Genomic DNA, 20,754 nt, shown 5'->3' with positions numbered 1-20,754 from the left:
TTTTCACACATTTCTTGTCTGCATTTATATTACTCCTATGAATCCTCATTACACTGGAATTACTATAGGTTTATTAAATCTATTAGGTTGTTTACAAGTGGATTGTTTTGAGCTGAAGGCAATTTGGACCCAGCAGACTCAGGAAAAGCTTTTTACCATTCCTGTAACTGCCTAAGTGAATTTACAGAGGGAGTCTATTAGATGTTTAATAGAACATAGCTCCTTAGCAGGAGTAGCTGAACTAAGTCTACGTAAGAACTCCATGAGATGATGCCCTATTAAGTTGAAATCCTAGAGGGGAAACAAAGACAGATAGTCCAGACACACAGGAAGAAACTGGAATACTTCCTTGCATCCAAAGCTAAGACAGGATCTCAGGAGGAAATAATCACTTGCATCAACTCCTACTGAGAACCTGGGGAAACTATCAGGGGACCGCTAAGCTGAGAGCTTCTTGAGAAGGGAGACCACCTGGTGTTCATTGGAGTATTCTGTAGTGTCCAGCAGAGTAGGTCCTCAGTAAAAAGTTGAGGATGAAGAATGCATTTTTGCATTGATAAAGACAACAGGCCCAAAATGGAGTTGCTTATGCTAAGCCCCATGTCACCAAGCAAAGACTTGGTGGGTGTACTTTATTATGGTTTTGGCTATCCCAGAAATAGAATCTTAAACCAGTCAGTCAGGAATCTCCTGATCAGCATTAGCTAGGTAATATACCTGATAGGTTCCTGCCATCCCCTAAAGGAAGATAACCTTGCAATAATAAACGTGCTTTTTTGCTATAGTGTTGGATTTTTCCCTTCTTCCATTCTAGATACTTTGGCTGGTCTAATGACCAAATTAACATAAAACAGATTAACAGGGAAACAAAAGAATTTAACTGTGTATAAACTGGAGCCCCACTAAGACCTGAAGACTGAGAGGCAGTTAGGCAACTGAGCCTTATTTACCATCCTGAACTAAAGAGAAGGGTTTTAGAGGTCTGGGCCTTCAAAGGGGAGGAAGACAATTCACAGGAAGATGAGAAGAGCAAATGTTTGGTAATCAGATGTTTTCTGTGTGATGCAGCTAAGTTTTTCTGATATACAAAGTTACCTCTGGTAATAGCTCTTTTCCTGATTCAGACTCCTTCTGTAAATTCACTTAGGCAGTTACAGGAATGGTAAAAGGCTTTTCCTGAGTCTGCTGGGTCCAAATTGCCTCCAGCTCAAAACAATCCACTTGCCAAAGTGGCACATTTTGGGGTAATGTATTCACTTGCTCTCATTGCCTAACAACTTCTTTATTCTTGCTCCCTTTTGCTGTAATATCTCTTGCCCTTGTACAGGTCTTCAGAAATCCCTTCTATCTGTTAGATTGTATACTACCCAATTCATGAATTGCTGAATAAAGCCAATAAGAGCTTTGAAATGTACTCAGTTGAATTTTGTTCTTTGACTGCATTTTATAGACATTGCTATGAAGTGAAGGGTAGCAGAACATGCCACTCGAAGATACGCCTCATTGCCATACAGATTTTGACAAACTGCAGACACAGGAAAAGCTCTGAAAACAGAGTAGAATTTACCCTTTTGTAAGGGAAATCTATGTTTATAAAGGAAATTTACATTAGAAAGTGGGCCTGTACCAAGAGAGAGCTATTACCAGAGATAACTTATATTTGAGAGACTTATCTACAAGGCAGAGAAACTTTGATTTACCAAAAATTTCCTGTGCTCACTTTCCAGGCCCCCCACCTGACAACCACCCACTACACCCCACACACACACCACCACCACTCCACATAGAGCCTTTGAAGCCCTAGACTTCTATCCCTTTTCCTTAGATGGTACACAAGCCTCAGTCTTCTTGACTGCTTTTTAAGTCTTAAATCTTTCTGGGGCTACCTAACTTACGAATGCAATTAAAAAATGTTTTGTTTTTTTCTCCTGTTAATCTGTCTTTTTATTATAGGGGGGTCTTGACTAAGAACCTAGAAGGGTAGGGGGAAAATCGTTTTTCTGCCCCTACAAGAGACTTGTTTCCCTCATATCGTTTAGAATCTATCTCAAGGCCTAACTTCATCAGTCCCTAAGACAGTATTTACAGTAAAGTTTTGTCAATAGATTTTATGTCTGATCAGGAGTTTTACAGATAGCTGACTTTCATAATTGAATTGATTACAGTTTTACATGCTAGGTTCTCCATTTGAATATTTCTTCTGAGTCTACACTGAGTAGAACAAAACAAAATCAGATGCAATGAGTTATTAAATTCTAAACTTAATCTCCAAAAATTATAGTTTTTAACTTACTGTACAAAATCAACATAATTTCACTCATACAAAAGTCCTTACTCACTGTCATCAAATTTAAATGGGGAAGCTAACAACATTTATTTTGAATTTAATACAGGGAAGCTAACAACATTTATTTTGAATTCAAAACATATATTTACATGATGAAACGTATGCACATATGTAGGGAAAATGGAAATTTCATGGCCAGGATTCTCACATGATTCTAATCTTGCCCATTGTATATCTTCAATGAGGTAATATTTAGCCTGTTGTACAGGTGCCTACTTTCATACCTGTTGGCAGCATGCTACTAATGGCTGGTATTGCTTTAAGAAGAGTTCTGCCCAGTGCTAGGGCAGAGCTAGAAGCAAAAGCAGAGAGCCTAGAAAGAAGGGAAGAGAGAAGCAGAAAAGTGGAGTCTAGAGCAGAGTGAAGGAGAGGGAAAAGCAGAAGAGTTCCATGTTAGGAAGAGAAAAGGAAGAGTGGGTAAGAGGGGAACAAGAGAGAGCAGAGACAGAGCCACGAGCAGAGGCAGCACCTGGGGAGCAGAGGCTGGAGCCAAGGCAGAAACTGAGACCGGTGGGCGGGAGTCTAGCATTCAACCTACTGCCATGAGAATAAAGCTTGGTATGAGCCCCCTTTTACCCACAATGTTCCATTGTTATTCAGTCTTACCAAATTCATAGTGGACTTTCCCAGAGTTGGGAAACCCCTCTGCCCACAACTACAACATATCTTGTATCAATGAACCAGTTTTATTAACCATGCTACCACATTCTAAATACTGAGAAATTTTATTGTAGCCAACATATCCTGACAGGCATGTGTTTACTGATAAAAGAGCAATACATTTGAATAGCTTAGCTTTAATTCCAAAATCATTCTTCCATACCTGCATCCTCACACCATAAAATGTCAAAACAGAAACCACCTATATTAATGTCAACACTACTGGGAGCTGTACTAACACCAATGTTAAAGAATAGCAAAGATCAGTGCCATAGAGTCTAAAGATGCCATAAGAAAATGGACTTCTATAATGCACAAAAAATAAAGATTTATTTAAATATCCAAACTTTTCTTTTGCTCACAGTTAATATTTCAATAGATTTTAAAAGCACAACTAACTTTCTAAAATAAGAATGGCATTAGAATTTTTGCCTTATTGAATTAAAGTGTTTACTTTATTGAATCAATCATCAAGGACCAAAAGCAGGAAGCAGTGAAATTAAAAGAAAGGTCATGTGCTTCATATTTCAAACTTGCAAAAATTTAAAATTTCTATTTTATCTGATTAAGACCATCTGATAAACACTGTTTTCTGGTGTTTTTATATCAACAAAAAACATGTACTTCTGAGATTCAAGATGGCAGTGTGAGAGGTGAGACAGAGAACTCTTCCCAAAACCACATACAGTATGAAAATATAGTCAATACAACAAGCCATAAAACAACAACAGGAAAGAGGGCTGAACCAGACTGCATACAGACCTCACAAACAGAGCAGACCTCATGAAACAGGGTGACATACCAAAGCCTTGATCTGCTGGGAACAAAGCCTTTCCCCCACCCCAGCTCACCGGTGGGAGGAAGAGAAATGGAGCACGGAAGGGGTGGAAACCTAGAACTGCTGAACACCCAGCTCTGGAGGTCTGCTTTGGAATACAAACCTACATTGTGCAGTGCTCTGGAGGTTGCTGGGGTTGGGGAGCTGGGACAGGCGAAGTGCTTGAGAGACTGAGATTATGGCCATTTGTGGAGTACGGGGATCAACATCCAGCTGCTCTGGGACAAAGGAAAGGCAAGATGTCTGAGATGTTTCCCAGCAGCCAGAAGGCTGCTGAAGGGGCAGGGTTTGCATGGAGCTTGCTGTACCAGAGAAGGGATAGGCAGAAAAGGTTGTCTGGGTGCGCTCTGCTCAGCAGGTTGGGAACTTTGAGGAGATTCAGGCACTCCATTCTCCTGGCTAGATACTCAGCTCCGAGGCCCCGCACTGTGATATGCGGCATGCTGCACCTTCCTCCTGGCCTGCCGGCACCAGCTCGTAAACCAGCAGTCATTGCACTGGTGTCAGGCCAGCCAGAGGGAGGCCCCACCTACAATGACTAGAGATGCAAAGCACAGAGGCTTACACCTGGGTGCTCAGCCCACTGGCTCTAACACTGGAGACAGGCACTGCAGCCGGAAAGCAGGAAACACTTCTTTCTCCCCCCGGCACCAGCGCCACTCCCCTGCAATCCCCAAAAATCACTCCAGGGGCTGAGCAGCTACAGAGACTAAAGCTTCTTGGCACTAGAGGGTGCAACATGAAAATATGAAACATCAAAGGAACCTGGTTCACACCAAAATCTCACAAACCCCAGAAAAAGGGCCAAATGAAACTGAACTCACCAATCTGCCTGAAAGAGAGTTCAAAATAAAAATCATAAACATGCTCATGGAGGTAAAGAAAAATACTGAAGAACTCAGGAACGAATTTAAGACAGATATTTAATCATTAAGAAATTCCATATCTGAAATGAAATATACAATGGAGGAATTTGAAAGCAGATTAGATGTAGTAGATTAGATGGTAAATGGAATAGAAATTAGAGAAGAGGAATACAAAGAAGCTGAGGTACAAAGAGAAAAAAGGATCTCCAAGAATGAAAGAATATTGAGGGAACTGTGTGACCAATCCAAACAGAACAATATTCATGTAATATGGGTACCAGAAGAAGAAGAGAGAGAAAAAGGGACAGAAAGTGTCATTGAGGAGGTAAACTTCCCGAATCTTGGGAAGGAGATAGTCTCTCAAGCCATGGAGTTGCAGAGATCTCCCAACACAAGGAACCCAAGGAAGACAACATCAAGACATATAATAACTAAAATGCCAAAGATCAAGGATAAAGACAGACTTTTAAAAGCAGCTAGAAGGAGAAAAAAGATCACATACAAGGAAAACCCATCAGGCTATCATCAGATTTCTCAACAGAAACCTTACAGGCCAGAAGGGAGTAGCATGATATATTTAATGCAATGAAGCAGAAGGGCCTTGAACAAAGAATACTCTACCTGGCAAGGTTATCATTTAAATTTGAAGGAGGGATTAAACAATTTTCAGATAAGCAAAAGCTGAGAAAATTTACCTCCTACAAACTACCTCTACAGTGCATTTTGGAGGGACTGCTATAGATGGAAGTATTCCTAAGATGAAATGGATGTTCACCAGGGGAAATAAAACCACAGCAAAGTAGAACAATTAATTACTAAGTAGATACAAAATCAAATCATCTACCCCCCAAAGTCAATCAAGGGATAGACAAAGAGTACAGAATATGATACCTACCTTATAAAGAATGGAGGAGGAGGAATAAGAAGGGAGAGAAATAAAGAACATCAGACTGTGTTTATAATAGCTTAATAAGTGAGTTAAGTTAGATAGCAAAGAAGCTACCCTTGAACCTTTGGTAACCACGAATCTAAAGTCTGCAATGGCAATAAGTACATACCTATAGATAATTACCCTAAATGTAAATGGACTGAACACACCAATCAAAAGACATAGATTCACTGAATTGATAAAAAAAAAGACCCATCTATATGCTGCCTACAAGAGATTCACTTCAAACCCAAAGACATATACAGACTGAGAGTAAAGGGATAGAAAAAGATATTTCATGCAACTAATAGGGAGAAAACAGCAGGAGTTGCAATACTTGTATCAGTCAAAATAGACTTCCAAACAAAGGAAGTCACAGGAGACAAACAAGAACATTACATAATGATAAAGAGGTCAGTCCAACAAGAGGATATAACTATTATAAATATCTAGGCACCCAACACAGGATCACCTACATATGTGAAACAAATACTAATAAAATTGAAGGGGGAAATAGAATGCAATGCATTCATTATAGGAGACTTCAACACACCACTCACACCAAAGGACAGATCAACAAGACAGAAAATGAGTAAAGAGACAGGGGCACTGAACAACATATTAGAACAGATGGACTTAATGGAAATCTACAGAACACTCCATCCAAAAGAAACAGGATACACATACTTCTCAAGTGCACATGGAACATTTTCAAGAATACATCATATACTAGGCCACACAAAGAGCCTCAGTAAATTCAAAGATTGAAAGTTTCTCAGATCACAAAGGTATGAAACTAGAAATAAATTACACAAAGAAAACGAAAAAGCCCACAAACACATGAAGGCTTAATAATATGCTTCTAAATAATCAATGGATCAATGACCAAATAAAAACAGAGATCAAGCAATATATGGAGACAAATGAAAACAATAATTCAACACTGCAAGATCTGTGGGATGCAGCAAGGCTGTGCTAAGAGGAAAGTATATTGCAATACAGGTCTACCTCAGGAAAGAAGAACAGTCCCAAATGAACAGTCTAAACTCACAATTACCAAAACTAGAAAAGGAAGAAAAAAATGAGGCCCAAAGTCAGTAGAAGGAGGGACATAATAAAGATTAGAGTAGAAATAAATGAAAATGAGAAGAATAAAACAATAGAATCAATGAGACAAAGAGCTGGTTCTTTGAAAAAACAGAAAAAATAGATAAACCCCTAGTCAAACTTATCAAGAAAAAAAGAGAGTCTACACTCATAAACAGAATCAGAAATGAGAAAGAAAAAATCACTATGGACACCATGGAAATACAAAGAATTATGAGAGAATACTATAAAAAATTAAATGGTAACAAACTGGATGAACTAGAAGAAATGGACAACTTTCTAGAAAAATACAACCTTCCAAGACTGACCCAGGAAGAAACAGAAAATCTGAATAGACCAACTACCAGCAAGCAAATTGAATTGGTAATCAAAAAACTACCAAAAAACAAATCCCATGTACCAGATGGATTCACTGCTGAAGTTTATCAAACATTTAGTGAAGACCTTATACCCATCATCCTTAACGTTTTCCAAAAAGCAGAAGAGGAGGGAATACTCCCAAACTCATTCTACGAGACCAAAATCACTCTAATACCAAAACCAGGCAAAGACACCACAAGAAAAGAAATTACAGACCAATATCCCTGATAAACATAGATGTAAAAATACTCAACAAAATATAAGCAAACCAAATTCAAAAATATGTCAGAAAGATCATCCATCATGATCAAGTAAGATTCATCCCAGGGATGCAAGGATGGTACAACATTTGAAAATCCAACAACATCATCTACCACAGCAACAAAAAGAAGGACAAAAACCACATGATCATCTCCAAAAATGCGAAAAAAGCTTTGGACAAAATTTAACATCCATTCATGATAAAAACTCTCAACAAAATGGGTATAGAGAGCAAGTACCTCAACATAATAAAGGTCATATATTCATATATGACAAGCCCAAAGCCAACATTATACTTAACAGTGAGAAGTTGAAAGCTATTCCTTTAAGATCAGGAACAAGACAAGGATTCCCACTCTCCCCACTTTTATTCAACATAGTTTTGGAGGTCCTAGCCATGGCAGTCAGACAACACAAAGAAATAAAAGGCATCCAGATTGGTAAAGAAGAACTCAAACTGTCCCTGTTTGCAGAAGACATGATATTGTACATAAAAACAATAAAAAACCTAAACCTAAAAACCCTAAAGAATCCACTCCAAAACTACTAGATCTAATATCTGTACATAAAAAACCCTAAGGAATCCACTCCAAAACTACTAGATCTAATATCTGAATTGAGCAAAATTGTGGGATACAAAATAAATACACAGAAATCTGTTGCATTCCTATATGCTAATGATGAACTAGCAGAAAGAGAAATCAGAAAAACAATTCAATACACAATTGCATCAAAAAGAATAAAATACCTAGGAATAAACTTAACCAAGGAAGAGAAAGACCTATACTCTGAAAACTACAAGACACTCATGAGAGAAATTAAAGAACATACCAATAAATGGAAACACATGTCATGCTCATGGACAGGAAGAATTAATATTGTCAAAATGGCCATCCTGCCTAAAGCAATCTACAGATTCAATGCAATTCCTATCAAAATACCAACAGCAATCTTCAATGAACTAGAGCAAATAGTTCTAAAACTCTTATGGAACCACAAAAGACCCCAAATAACCAAAGCAATCCTGAGAAGGAAGAATAAAGCAGGGGAGGAATTATGCTCCCTGACTTCAAGCTCTATTACAAAGCCACAGTAATTAAGACAGTTTGGTAGTGGCACAAGAACAGACCCATAGACCAACAGAACAGACTAGAGAGCCCAGATATAAACCCAAGCATATAAGGTCAATTAATATATGATAAAGGAGCCATGGATATACAATGGGGAAATGACAGCCTCTTCAACAGCTGCTGTTGGCAAAACTGGACAGCTACATGTAAGAGAATGAAACTGGATTATTGTCTAACCCCATACACAAAAGTAAACTGAAAATGGATCAAAGACCTGAATGTAAGTCATGAAACCATAAAACTCTTAGAAAAAAACATAGGCAAAAATCTCTTGTACATAAACATGAGCACCTTTTTCATGAACATATCTCCCTGGGCAAGGGAAACAAAAGCAAAACTGAACAAGTGTGACTATATCCAACTGAAAAGCTTCTGTACAGCAAAGGACACCATCAGTAGGACAAAAAGACATCCTACAGTACGGGAGAATATATTTATAAATCACATATCTGATAAGGGGTTGTCATCCAAATTATATAAAGAGCTCATGCACCTCAACAAACAAAAAGCAAATAAGCCAATTAAAAAATTGGCACAGGAGCTGAACAGACACTTCTCCAAAGAAGAAATTCAGGTGGTCAATAGGCACATGAAAAGATGCTTCACATCACTAATCATCAGAGAAATGCAAATTCAAACTACAGTGAGATATCACCTCACACCAGTTAGGATGACCAACATCTAAAAGTCAAACAACAACAAATGTTGGTGAGGATGTGCAGAAAGGGGAACCCTCCTACACTGCTGGTGGGAATGTAAATTAGTTCAACCATTGTGGAAAGCAGTATGGAGGTTCCTCAAAAAACTCAAAATAGAAATACCATTTGACCTAGGAATTCCACTCCTAGGAATTTACCCTAAGAATGCAGGATCCCAGTTTGAAAAAGATATATGTGCCCCTATGTTTATCGCAGCACTATTTACAATAGCCAAGAAATGGAAGCAACCGAAGTGCCCATCAGTAGACCAATATATAGTCAATGGAATATTATTCAGCCATAAGAAGAAAAAAAAATCCTACCATTTGCAACAACATGGATGGAGCTAGAGGGTTTTATGCTCAGTGAAATAAGCCAAGTGGAGAAAGACAAGTGTCAAATGATTTCACTCATATGTGGAGTATAAGAGCAAAGAAAAGACTGAAGGAACAAAACAGCAGCAGAGTCATAGAACCCAAGAATGGACTAACAGTTACCAAAGGGAAAGGGACTAGAGAGGATGGGTGGGAAGGGAGGGATAAGGCAGAAAAAGGGGCATTACGATTAGCACACATAATGTAGTGGGGGGTGGGGGACACAGGGAAGGCAGTACAACACAAGGAAGACAAGTAATGATTCTATAGCATCTTACTATGCTGATGGACAGTGACTGTAATGGGGTATGTGGTGGGGACTTGATAACAGGGGGAGACTAGTAACCATAATGTTGCTCATGTAATTGTACATTAATGATACCAAAACAAAAAAAACATGTGCTTCTAACAGAAGAACAGATTTCTAAAATACTCTATTTCAGTGATAATGATACCACAAGAGTCAGTTTTCTGTATTCACTAATGGTTAATATACTGAAGTAATTTAAGGAGATATTTTAATATATGAAATATGATATGAGCATTTTACATTTAAATTGATCATCACCATCACCATCTATTAGGTGTCATGTAATACGTATTTTATTATTTCTAATTCTTTTATCACCAAGTAAGTTTAGGAATTATCATCCTTAATTTTATGGATATTGAAATTGTAGCATCAACAGGTTACATAACTTGTACAAAGTCACAGAGGTACAAAAAAGCCAGAATTTAAGCCTGCATCTACCTGACTCAAAAGCCATGCTCTTTTACCCCACTTTGGGGTGCTCTTCCAGAATCACACCTTAGACTGTTGCTTTGAAACGTTTTCAGTCCTAGATGCAATTCCATTAAATAAGATACCATAATGGTCACACATAAGTAAGAAGGGTATAGTTTTTAAAGGTAAAAGAAATGAAATCACAAATGGAATTAAATTTAGTTATAAAGGGAAAACAGTTGCTTTTTCTGTGTTTATTTTGGCAAATGAACAATTTATTTAAAAATCAATGGAATTAGAAAGTAAGAGTTTCATATTATGTGATACCCAATTTACAATTTCAATGCAGAGTGTATGGTGTTTTTGTTCTGCTTCTGTTTTGGTTTTATATTATGGAAATTATAAATCAAAAACATTAATTTTTTTCAATGACAGTTAATCACATCATGAAGATTAGTGGTTATAAACAAATGAAATTATATCAAAGGATATTAGGTAGTGTTAGTCTGCTCTGACTCTCCTAACAGAGTACCACAAGGTGGGTAGTTTAAACAACAAAAATTTGTTTTCTCATATTTCTGGAGGCAGGAAATCCAAGAACAAGGTCCTGGAAAATTCGGCTGCTGGTGAGACCTCTCTTCCTGGCTTCCAGACCACTTAGGGCCCCACTTTATGATGTCATTAATCATAATGACATACTTAAAGGTTCTATCCCCAAATACAGTTGCACTGGGGGTTGGGGCTTCAACATGTGAATTTGGTGGAGACAATTCATTCCACAACAGGCACACATGTGAAGAAACATTAAGCATACTATTTCAAGTACAATGATATGAAATTTATTATAAAACATAACACCCAATTACATAATATTTTTATAATATATGCCACATGGCATTGTTATGGGCTGAATTATGTCCACCCCAAAAGACATAGGTTGAAACCCTGAGCCTCAGTACTTCAGCATGTGACTATATTTAGAGGTAAGACCTTTAAAGAGGTGATCAAGGTAAAATGATGCCATTAGGTGGGCCCTAATCCAATCTAAGTGGTGTCCTTAAAAGAAGATGAAATTTGGATGCACAAAGGAAAGACCATGTGGGGACACAGAGAAAAGGTGTCCCCTTTGCAAGCCAAGCAGAAAGGCCGCAGAAGAGACCCAATCTGTCAACATCTTTATCTTGCACTTCCAGCCTCCAAAACTGTGAGAAAATTAATTTCTGTGGTTTAAGTGCTCTAGTCTGTGCTATTTTGTTATGGTAGCCCTGGCAAACTAATATAGGTATGATGAAATAAATGCCTTAATAATTAAAGTTATTTTTAAGAGTTCATAGTGAAATATTATTAAGTTCAACACATAACTTTCACATTACATACCTCCCTTTCTCCAACTTGACCCTTTCTCACTGGTTACAACTTCTGTCCTGGAATACAAATCCTTTATTTGTTTTTCCTTTACCCCTAATTTTTATACCTCACAAATTTTTTTCATTCTTATGTGACTGTCCTGGGACCCAATTTCCAAGTATTATTCCACTCGCCACATAAGCTTGAAAAGCGAAACTCTGTGAAAGACAATGCTAATCAATAAATATTTAATGGCCCTCGGTGTTAGAGATGCCAGTTGAATGGGATATGCTTCCTGTCCTCAACATGCTCATGAATTAGTGGATTCACTGAGTTCTGGATAAATCAGTGGGGTTGAAAATAATTTCCATAGTTACATGCAGCTGTGACGTTTTCCTTAACTGATACAGTTTCTCATTCTCCCACCCAGATTGAGGGTAGAGGAGCAGGGAGAAAATGTAGACTTGAATCTTCTTGGATCTTACTCTCTTCTAACCTGAACAGACTTCTAATTTGTAAACAGTTATTGTATAGTAGTCGTGTTCTTTGGGATAAACAAACAAAACTTCAGTCCTCTCTATCCTCCTACAAGATGGCATCGAGTAACAGGTAGAGTTATTGTTTAGTAAATAAAGCTTCAACTTCAGGTTTCCTTCTTTCATGAGTCTCTTGTAAAAAGCCATGTACCTAATTTTTGTATTTTAACTTGACGTTATTTCATAAAGGCTGGATCTCCAAATTGTGTAAGGCCTCTCTGCCAGCCCTGCATTTGTGCTTCCGTGAGGTAGGTGAGAGGTACTCTCGTATCTGTATCTGCAGGCCTGTGACTGCTTTTCTGGATCCTCAGCCTCTTTGGAAAGGACTCCTTTCTGCTTGGAGCCTAGGTGCCATGTGGGCCTCTGCTGCGGGGGCCTGAGATGGTGGTCTTGTGTCTCTCCTCTTAGCCCCATCAAGGACCAGGAGGTCCCGGATACCTGGCTCAGGCACTCCCCAGTCCTCAGATAGTTGTAATTTGTACTGTGGCTTCAGAGCCAGCCATGTCCTTCTGCCCTTTCAGTGGAGTCCCTCTCATTTACTCAGGTTCCATAACAGGATGCCTAGGTCTTAACTCAGCCAAGTTTGGTGACCTAGAAACTTCCAAATTCCCTCCAAGCCACAAGAAACTCAAGCCAGATTTGGCTATTGACATGATAGCGACAGCCTAAGAAATAAAGAAAAAATATTTCCTTCAGTACCATGTCTAATTTTTAAGACCACAGTTTTGCTAGGGACTGAAACATTCTGATCTGGAAGAAAACTAAAAAACAGAAAATTGAACACAGATTCTTTCATTTGCATTTGTGTTCTGAAAGTCCTCTTCTTACCCTCCACCCCACCCCTGCTAAGATAGGTGAGCATCTCTGACCAACTGTGGAGTAGATTCCACAAAGAAGCAAGAAGTAACAGATAAAAACAAAGTAATATATTTCAAAACACATTAACCTTATTACATAAATAACCACAAGTAACAAATGCCATCTTAGTGGTATAGGAGCATGGAAGACGGAATAATAACACTGCTTATGGATATGGGCAGTTTCAGCAGATAAGGATACTATAAATGTAGGCAAAAGAAGTGATATAAATTCACCACCACTCCCCTCAGACTTCTAATGAACACTGCTTTTCTATTTCTTGGCCAGTCACCATTTAATCTGTGCAGAGGAACACAGACATTACAATGGAAGTATTTTTCCTATCTTTATATCAACCACTTATGGCAATTTTCACATGCTTATTATTTTAATATTAAAAGACTTTTTAACTATGTACTCTAAAAGTTCACATTATCCATAACTTGAGGTCATACTAACAGTGATCTGAGGAATAAACTTATTGGTTCCATCCCTTTTTTGTTTAGTGGATTTATATATTTGCCTTATATGAGGATTCTCAAAATTAGGTCATGGGCCAGAAATATTAGCATCACTTGAAACTTGTGATAAATGCAAATTAACATCATAGACTTTGTGGGTAACGGCTAGAGCCTGTTTATTCCAGTGATCTGGATGCGTGATAAAGTTTGAGAATGATTATCTTAGATTATAAATTCAGAGGCTCATGAAATGCTTATTTTCTATTATTTTCCAAGGTATATATTACAGGGTTACATATATAGTGGAAACTTAGTAACTATTTTCTAGAAAGACAAATAATATCAAAGTCTTTCTATATATCTCTGTACCCATCTACTTACATATCTATCCAAGCCATAATTACATGTTTTAATTAGCACATCCATGGTATCTTACTTGAGAAAGTCAAGAAGTGAAGAATGTTGCAAATGAAGCTGCATCACCCTGTCAGTGTAATCCATAGGTAAAGACTGACTTGAATTAATTCCAGGTGGCATTTTTCCACTCAAGTGGAGCACCACATCATAAATTGTCTTATTATACTTGGAAAAGGCATTGTGTCTGGAATATTTTTTGGATGACGAGGTTGATGAGTCGGATTGTATTTTATACACATCCCTGTGGGGAAACAAGTTAGAAACTTTATTTGAATTGCAAAATGTTTTATTATAGAAAAAAAACCTGTTCAATGACTAAATAAAATTCTATTTAAAATCAATTCAGAAATTATAAAATTCACTTTATTCAGGAATAAATATTCCATTTGTTAAATATTTCATTTGTTAGTAAAAATCAGACTTTTTAATCATCCCAGAGTTTTCCAATATCTTGTTTCAAATATACGTAATTACCTATTGCTGCAACTGTCAAATCTGAAAGATTGGCTTAGACCTTGATTAAAAAATATAAGTGCTTTGGAGAAACAGTACAGAGGTTAAATCCGAGACCCAATTCCTTCCAGCTGTGTAAGAATGACAAGTTATCTAAACTCACTGAACTAATTTTGTAGACTATAAATGGGAGATAATAATGCCTGCAGTAGTTTTTAAGACAATTTTAAGTATTCATTACACATGTATATACAAAGACAAATTTATACATATTTTCTCCATATTTGCATTGTAATACTCAGAGGCGCACATCCTGCACATTGGCCTTATGAGTGGGGATCCTCATTTTAAAGTCCACAGAACTATTGTTCCCATTTAGTTATCCATTCTTTAAATAAAACAATACAATTTCTATTTCCTGATACCTCCTGCACCAAGTTGCAAAGCAAGCTAATTTTAAATGAAGTAAAACATTTCAACCAATTCTTGCTGTCGATTGTTTATCTTATATCTAATACTATACAGTTTGCTAGCAATCAAATTGCCCAATGGGCCATTTTGAATGGCAGTTCTGCAGTTTGGCAGCTTGTAGATCTATACCATATATTATAGGAAAATGTACATTGATTTAGTTAAGGGTTTGAGTACCAATGCTCAAACCTTGGCTCTTTTACCATATGACTTTATGGAAGTTATTTGACTTTCCTTGTTCCTCAACTTCCTCATAAGTCATGTATATAATAGAGCTAGTATACTGTGAAGTCAATAACAAAGCAAACAAATATTTCATGGAGAAAAACTGATAACCACATAGGCCTTAAAATGTTTCTATAAAAATTATTAAGAAGATAAGTGGTCTACCCAGAATTAAAATGTAACCACACAAAGACTAAAAAAGAAGGATAAAAAGCAACGAGATGAATACAAATGGAAAGAAACAATAAATAATCTAAGCAGACACACAGGGGCCCCAGATAATCTCACTGTAAGACACAGATTTTAAAGTAACTGTATGCACTATGCTTAAGAATGAGAATTTTGTTATTGAACTATAAATTATATTAAAAATGACTAAATCAGGTAAAGAGAGAATTAATGCATTAGAATACAGGCCATAGGAAAGTATCCACACTGCAATACAGAGGGACATGTAAGGCCCAGCAATTCCACTTTCCCTGTTAACATGCATGGCTTCAGTAGAATTCAGGGCTTACCCAGGACTTTAAGCTTCAATTGGTCTGAAACACTACATTTAGCGTATAAACATTTGGATTACATAACCCTCTTCAATTCTAGACTACTGTATCCTTAATATTGAATGGATCTGACTAACCACAGGTAGTTGTAGAATTCAGCGTAAAGCCAAAGACAAAATTGCCAAATGGTGAAGTTCATGTTTTTCAAGAGTTAAAGTTTCCTAAATCCTACTCTGATCCCCCAGTGATTGGCAAGTGGCACGGTGCTTAAGAGTTCTAGGTATGGGGGAGGAATGCTTGGGTTCAAATCCTGGGCTCTGCTATTTACCAGCTGAGTGACCTTGGGGAAGTTACTTATGCTCTCTCTGCTTTAGTTTCTCATCAGCAAAATGGGGATAATAATAATACCTATCTCACAGGGTAATTATAAAGAGTAAATGAATTAATACCCATATAGCATTTACAATAATGCCTTGTTCATAGTGAGTGTCCAGTATATACTAATCATTATCATTAATAAAATATCACCACAAAGATATTTTTAACGAAACAAGGTAAGAGAGATATTACAAAATAAGTTGAGCAGGAGATATGGTATTAGACTGCGATAATGAAAGTAATAACAGAAATGAGGAGTCATTAAGCTGGGACTATAATAAAATAAACAGAAGAGTAAAACTGCAGAAAACTATGAGAAGGAAGGGCAACTTCCTGTTCAGGATACTAAACTGAACATATGTGCTTATTTTCTCTCCCTCTCAAAATATTCATGTAATGTCAGAAAGATTGGGGAAAGGGAATCAACCTGTAAACACCACTGAAATTACAAAAAGGACCATTAGTTTACCAGAAACCTTGAAGAATATTTATAAGACAGAGAATAGATGGCACTTTATAGAGGAATAAATCAAAATGATGGACTGCATGGCAGTTAGCTACACAGGAAAGGGAATCTATTTTTCCTGAAGGAACATAAGAGAAGTACCAAGTTTAGAGTTGGCAGATACAAAAGAAGTGTCCTGTGGCACAGTAATCATGGTGATTAGTATAAGTACTCTCTGAAGAAGAGATGTTTGAGAAGGCATGCATCCAAAACACAAAAACTGGATGCTATTATGAAAGAAAAAGACAGAAGGAAGGGAAGGAAGAGGAAGGAAGGATGCATCCAACATGGAATAAAAAGATACATTTACAGACCTGAAAATTAAGCATACAAATCAAATTTAAAGAAAAAGTAAACCATAAAGTAAAAAATCAGCATTAAATGATTTAGAAAATAGAAAATAGAAATAGGTAAATTAATCCAAGAACTTATTCTTTATATGAGGTATTAAACTATAATATTGATAAGCAAGAAAAAATAAAAATTACAAATGAGGAAGAGACTAAAAACATATAAACAACACTGCTACTTGTCACAATTGTTAAATAATGAATTTTAAATGCCCAATTAATGGTTTCCCCTAAAATGAAAATAAATCACTATATTTTACTCAAAATAGGTAAAAATTTCAGTAGAACAAACACCAAAACAGAAAACTGAAAAGTTACAACGGAGTAACTTCTCTAAAAAATTCCCTGGAATCAGATGATTTTATGATCAAACCTGTAAATTTTCAGCCTGTCTGCTGCATTAACTTCCCCTCAGCATAGGCGGAGATGAAATATTAGCTAATTCATTCTATGAAGCTGATATCGTCCTATTAATTAAAAAATGACAAAGATAACTTATAGGAAGTCTGTGGATTTAATGTAACCCAGCTTGCTCCTGAATATAGATGCACAAATTCTAATATACTCCTACTTATAGAGATTAGTACTTGGCTCTATGGTAGAATCACTATACCAGCAACATTATTCCACAGGAGGTGGCTAAAGTCCTGTTTAAATCTACAGCAGAATTAAGTGCCTTGATAACATCAATGGTGTATAACTATTTTAGACTTGCTGAGTAATGCAGCACATGGAAGAGTGGGGTCAATGCATGGTCAAAGAGGGGACAGTGCCAAAGAAACAGTGTCTTCCTTCTCTACTAATACCTACCTGACTATATTCTTAGAAGTAAGGCTGGCATTTCATGTAGTATAGAAATGTGAATGTTCCAAATGTTCCTAATTTAAAAGGGTTTTTCCTACCCATAGTTTACCGTTTCTCATTTAACACAGGAGGAAACTGTGGTTCAGAGATTTTCAGTGCTTGCCTAAAATCATTAGATGTTTAGAAGAAATAAAAAAGTACATGTATACTAAAGAATTTATACTTGCATCTTTTTGCTTTTCTTAGTAGCCTCCTCATAATTTAGCCATGTAGAATAAATTATTTCATATTGTGTTTCACCTAAAACAGTGTCAATAAATAGATTATATCTTACTATATGATATGAAGCAAGGGATGTAAGGAAACATACAGCTGTTACCTTCTTATAGTCTCTGGAATAGAAAGAAAATGATGTCCTTCGGGCCAGCCAAAGAGACTGAACCAGGTCTGAGCTGCATTTACAGCCTTCTGAAAGAAGTCATATGCTTCTGTTCCTTCTTCAAAAGGAAAGAATTGCTCATTTTTCTTCTCCTTTTCCATAGACTTTTCTCTTCCTTTCTTTGACTTTTCACTTTTGCCCACGTTCGATCTTTCATGTTTTATTTCCATTCCTAAAATTCACATTTGTTTATAAAATAGGGTTAACTTGATGATAGAGTAAAACATTCCGTCAGTTACTGCTATTTCTATGTAGACAAGCAGAGCTCACTCCACAGATTATTTCTATGCTCTCAAAGAAATTCTGAGTCCATTTACTGTATCTTAAAAAGAAGAAAATAGGTTTATTTTCACATACCCAGCAGAAATACTTTAAAAATAGATGAATTAAAATTTAAAACTTAAATTTTCTGCTTGCCATAATGGGATGTGAAAACATTCCCTAAAGCGAAACTTTTCATTTTCAATTGCAAATGTAAAATCTTTTGATAATTCTTCAGCTTTACTTATTAGCCAGAATTAAACCTTAGCCCGAAAATTTACAGAAACAAAATACTGGCTTCAGATTCAACATGACTCTCTATCCAAGTGAAGCACTTGAATGAAACAACACATCTCGAACTTTAAAAATTTTCAAGAATATAAAACCACTTTATCATTTTTTTTCAAAAAGACCTGCCTATATAATGGCACAAGCACACACTCACTTAAAAACTCTCAATACTTAAGTTGATTTGGTCCATTCAATAAAAATGAAAAATTTCAATGTTAACCATGTCCAAAGAAAGGAATATTTGAATAGTTAATGGCAAATAACATCAAATTCACATATTTTTCTGTGTTCACCTCTAAGACAACACTGGATCCAGCTAAATAATTAGAAGACAAACCCTGAGTTTGGCAGTTCTGAAACTGCACAGAAGGTACCTGGGATGTCACAGCAAATTTGCAGGGGCTCTGCAGGATATTCAACATTTTAGGTAAATATCACTACAATATCTGTTGGATAACACATGAACTACTACTCTTAGGTTTTTCGGCCAAACCACTTAATGACTGGAACTGCTTGGTTCCTGCTTTTGGCCTTGGGGAAAAACAGAGATACTAAGCATACTGCGAATCCAAAACGTTAGACAATCTCTGCTCTAGATCATTGGTGAGATTTCCCAAAGCAGATGACCCACTCACACCTAATGACAAATTCCTTGTTTTCTTTATGGACTTCTTATTACCTAAAAAAGCTTAGGTTTTAAATCAAATAACATTAAACAGATCACGTTATGAACTGGCTGTGAGCAGTATACTATACATTTGCCACATACCAACAAATAGTCTCTTTGCAGGCTCAGCATCACTCAATTTAGTAGGAGCAGGAGAGGATAATCCAGCCTCTTGGTGGGGAAGTAAAACATTGTCTTTAGTCTTCACAGGACTGGCATGCTTATCTACAAATGAGATATTGGATCATGTAGGTCAAACAGGCATTTGGGAATTCGCTATCAAATTATTGAACCTGAATTTCATAATTTCATACATATAAATATATCTAAGAATATATATATGTATACACATACAGTATAAAATGAAAGAAAAAAGTCTAAATGTCTATTGTACATGAAATAAGATGTCAAATAAGAAAAAAACCAGAAAGCGTGATATGGTTTTCTGAATTGAATGAACAAGGTGATTATTATGGCCTTTCAAAGTTACCAGAAAATGAATAATGCTCAACTTTTGCCTTAACAAAGATATATAAAACATTTTAAATATTTCTACACCAGCATTTTTGGAATTACTGTATATGGTGCTCAAAATCAAATATTAAGAGTGTCACTAACAAAAGTACTTTCTTTCTAGTAAATTTTCTGAAATGAAGTTGCTGCTTGCTTATGAGCTGACACCACTTTGCCCAGCTTCCAATCTCTATTCCAGTTAGAAGTGCTGTATATGCATTAGTTTGCCTCCATGATAATCTGAGCCCAACCAAAGGCAATGCTGACTGAGAAAATACAGTAGATTGGCCAAACGCCGGATTCTCTATTCCACATTTGTATGTGTATAGATAGATAGTCGTGATGTATTCCTATCAGAAAAGCATGGCCTGTGCAGTTAGAAAGATTTAATTTGAAAGCTTGGCCCACAACTCCTACACTGTTAACCATGGGTATGTGACTACAGATTTCTCTGAAACGTGTTTTTATCCATAAAATGAAACCAAACGTTCTGAGTTCACGAGTTTGTTGGGAGGATTATTTTACAGGCAATAACACATAAGTGGGTATATACTAAGTTTCCTCCACTCTTTCAGTTCAAATTCATTCAGAATTTGCCAGAGAACCTTTACCCAGTAGGTGTGCATATCTCCAGAATGCTACACCACTACAGACTTTACAGAAGTGAGCCTTAGGGAATTCAATGACAGAAGAATTCATTGTGGATGAATTAGGAAGTATGTTTTAAAATTATCATCAAATGATAAAAAGTTCCTAGTGGGATAAAAACCCACATCTGTACCCTTCAAATAAAGTCAGTGATTCATGTAATAGTTTTTATTTAGCACAGATGGATTTTTTTCCCACTGTCTGTTCTTTCTCCTCCTCTGAGATTTACTCCATCAATCTTCCTCTGAGTCCTGCGTTTCAAATCTCTTCCTGCTCAGCAGCTTCTCTTCTGTTCTTAGCTTCTCTTACCATGTCCCCTGCAGCAACTCCCAGATGG

At 36.7% G+C, this 20,754-nt stretch overlaps 1 protein-coding gene across 1 annotated transcript in view; it reads right to left on the bottom strand.

The window, feature by feature from the left end:
* The window catches only part of CFAP47 (cilia and flagella associated protein 47), a 510,608-nt gene that overhangs the window by 323,707 nt on the left and 166,147 nt on the right, over positions 1 to 20,754 (bottom strand). Inside the window, exons 28-30 of the mRNA XM_057495502.1 lie at positions 19,359 to 19,481; positions 17,978 to 18,209; positions 13,932 to 14,153 (exon numbers count right to left, since the gene is read on the bottom strand). Coding sequence (XP_057351485.1) covers positions 13,932 to 14,153; positions 17,978 to 18,209; positions 19,359 to 19,481 — 577 coding nt within the window. The remainder of the gene's footprint in view (positions 1 to 13,931; positions 14,154 to 17,977; positions 18,210 to 19,358; positions 19,482 to 20,754) is intronic.

Source organism: Manis pentadactyla, chromosome X (genome assembly GCF_030020395.1).
Source record: "Manis pentadactyla isolate mManPen7 chromosome X, mManPen7.hap1, whole genome shotgun sequence".
Classification (NCBI taxonomy): Eukaryota; Metazoa; Chordata; class Mammalia; order Pholidota; family Manidae; genus Manis; species Manis pentadactyla.
Note: the sequence above shows the minus strand (reverse complement) of the source record. Positions and strands in the feature narration are given on the sequence as shown.